The 1,148-nt window shown below is 47.5% G+C and overlaps 1 protein-coding gene across 1 annotated transcript; it reads left to right on the top strand.

Annotated features, from left to right (window-relative positions):
* Positions 1-305: 305 nt before the first annotated feature.
* Pmar_PMAR005800 (GPI mannosyltransferase, putative) lies at positions 306-981 on the top strand (the record flags this gene model as incomplete). Its single annotated transcript, XM_002788744.2, has 1 exon — positions 306-981. A coding segment is annotated over one exon (676 nt), but the record flags the coding sequence as incomplete, so codon positions are not given.
* Between the last annotated feature and the right edge of the window lie 167 nt (positions 982-1,148).

Raw genomic sequence — 1,148 nt, 5'->3', positions numbered from 1 at the left:
GTTTCATTTAGTATCGACCCGGTATCACTATGAGCATCAACAATACGTTAAGAATCGTTCTGGTAGCGGTGATCTCACGAGTCCTTTGTCTCGTCGTTGGCCTGCTCTCTGCTCACTTCATGCATCCTTATGATACCTCAGCAAATATCTATCCAGCCGCTCAGGATGAACTAGGCCGCTGGTTGAGCCCATTAGCCTATTGGGACGGTGTATATTTCATCCGTACTGCTCAGATCCAGGATTACGAATATGAGCATACTCATGCTTTCTTCCCGGGTCTGTCAATTGCCATCAACGCTCTAGAGAGGATGCTACCATCGACTATGTTCCCCTTCAACCGGACAGATCGCCTACTGCTTTGTGGTGTACTCATTACGAATGTATCATTTATAGTGGCCTCGGTCTTTCTATACTGGTTAGGTTTGGCAGTATTGAAGGGTAAGCATGCGGCCATGATCGCCTATTATGGAGCGCTCATCTTCGCAATGCCTATGAGTAACATATTTATGTCAGCGGTATACACTGAGTCCTTCTACTCTATGCTCACGTTTGGTGGCCTGCTACTGCTATACGAAGGTAGTCACTTGAATGCGTTCCGTCAAGCAGCGTTACTGTTGATGTCGGCCGTACTTCTGTCGACAGCAACTTCAGTCCGTTCAAACGGCACACTAAATGCTCCTTTTCTGATTTCCTATGGCATTCATGGCAGATGTCTATTCATGACTATTCCCTTGGCCCTTCTGGTGCTGCTTCCAATGGGGCTCCATCTGAACTATGCGCGGTCGCTCTATTGCAGTGACAGTCTGGACAGTCGACCGTGGTGTGAAGGTCGAGGTAATATATACAGCTTTATACAGAAGGAGTACTGGCACGTTGGCTTGTTGGAGTATTATACGCCGAACAACATTCCCAATTTCTTGTTGGCGATTCCTTCAATGTCTATCGCTATCATAGCAGTCGTTCAGGGTCTTCGTACTTACTGTCCGCCGTTAACCAAAGCACTAACGTCACCCAAGGCGTGGTTCAGTGGGCTGGTCACTGCTGCCAATGATTATGAACGTTCTCCCTTCGTCTTTCAGCTGTTGATCCTCACAGTATTCACTCTGCTTTGTGCCAATGTTCAAGTCATCACGAGACTGCTGACAGGT

The sequence above is a fragment of the Perkinsus marinus genome (assembly GCF_000006405.1).
Source record: "Perkinsus marinus ATCC 50983 genomic scaffold scf_1104296927850, whole genome shotgun sequence".
Lineage (NCBI taxonomy): Eukaryota > Perkinsozoa > Perkinsida > Perkinsidae > Perkinsus > Perkinsus marinus.
Note: the sequence above shows the minus strand (reverse complement) of the source record. Positions and strands in the feature narration are given on the sequence as shown.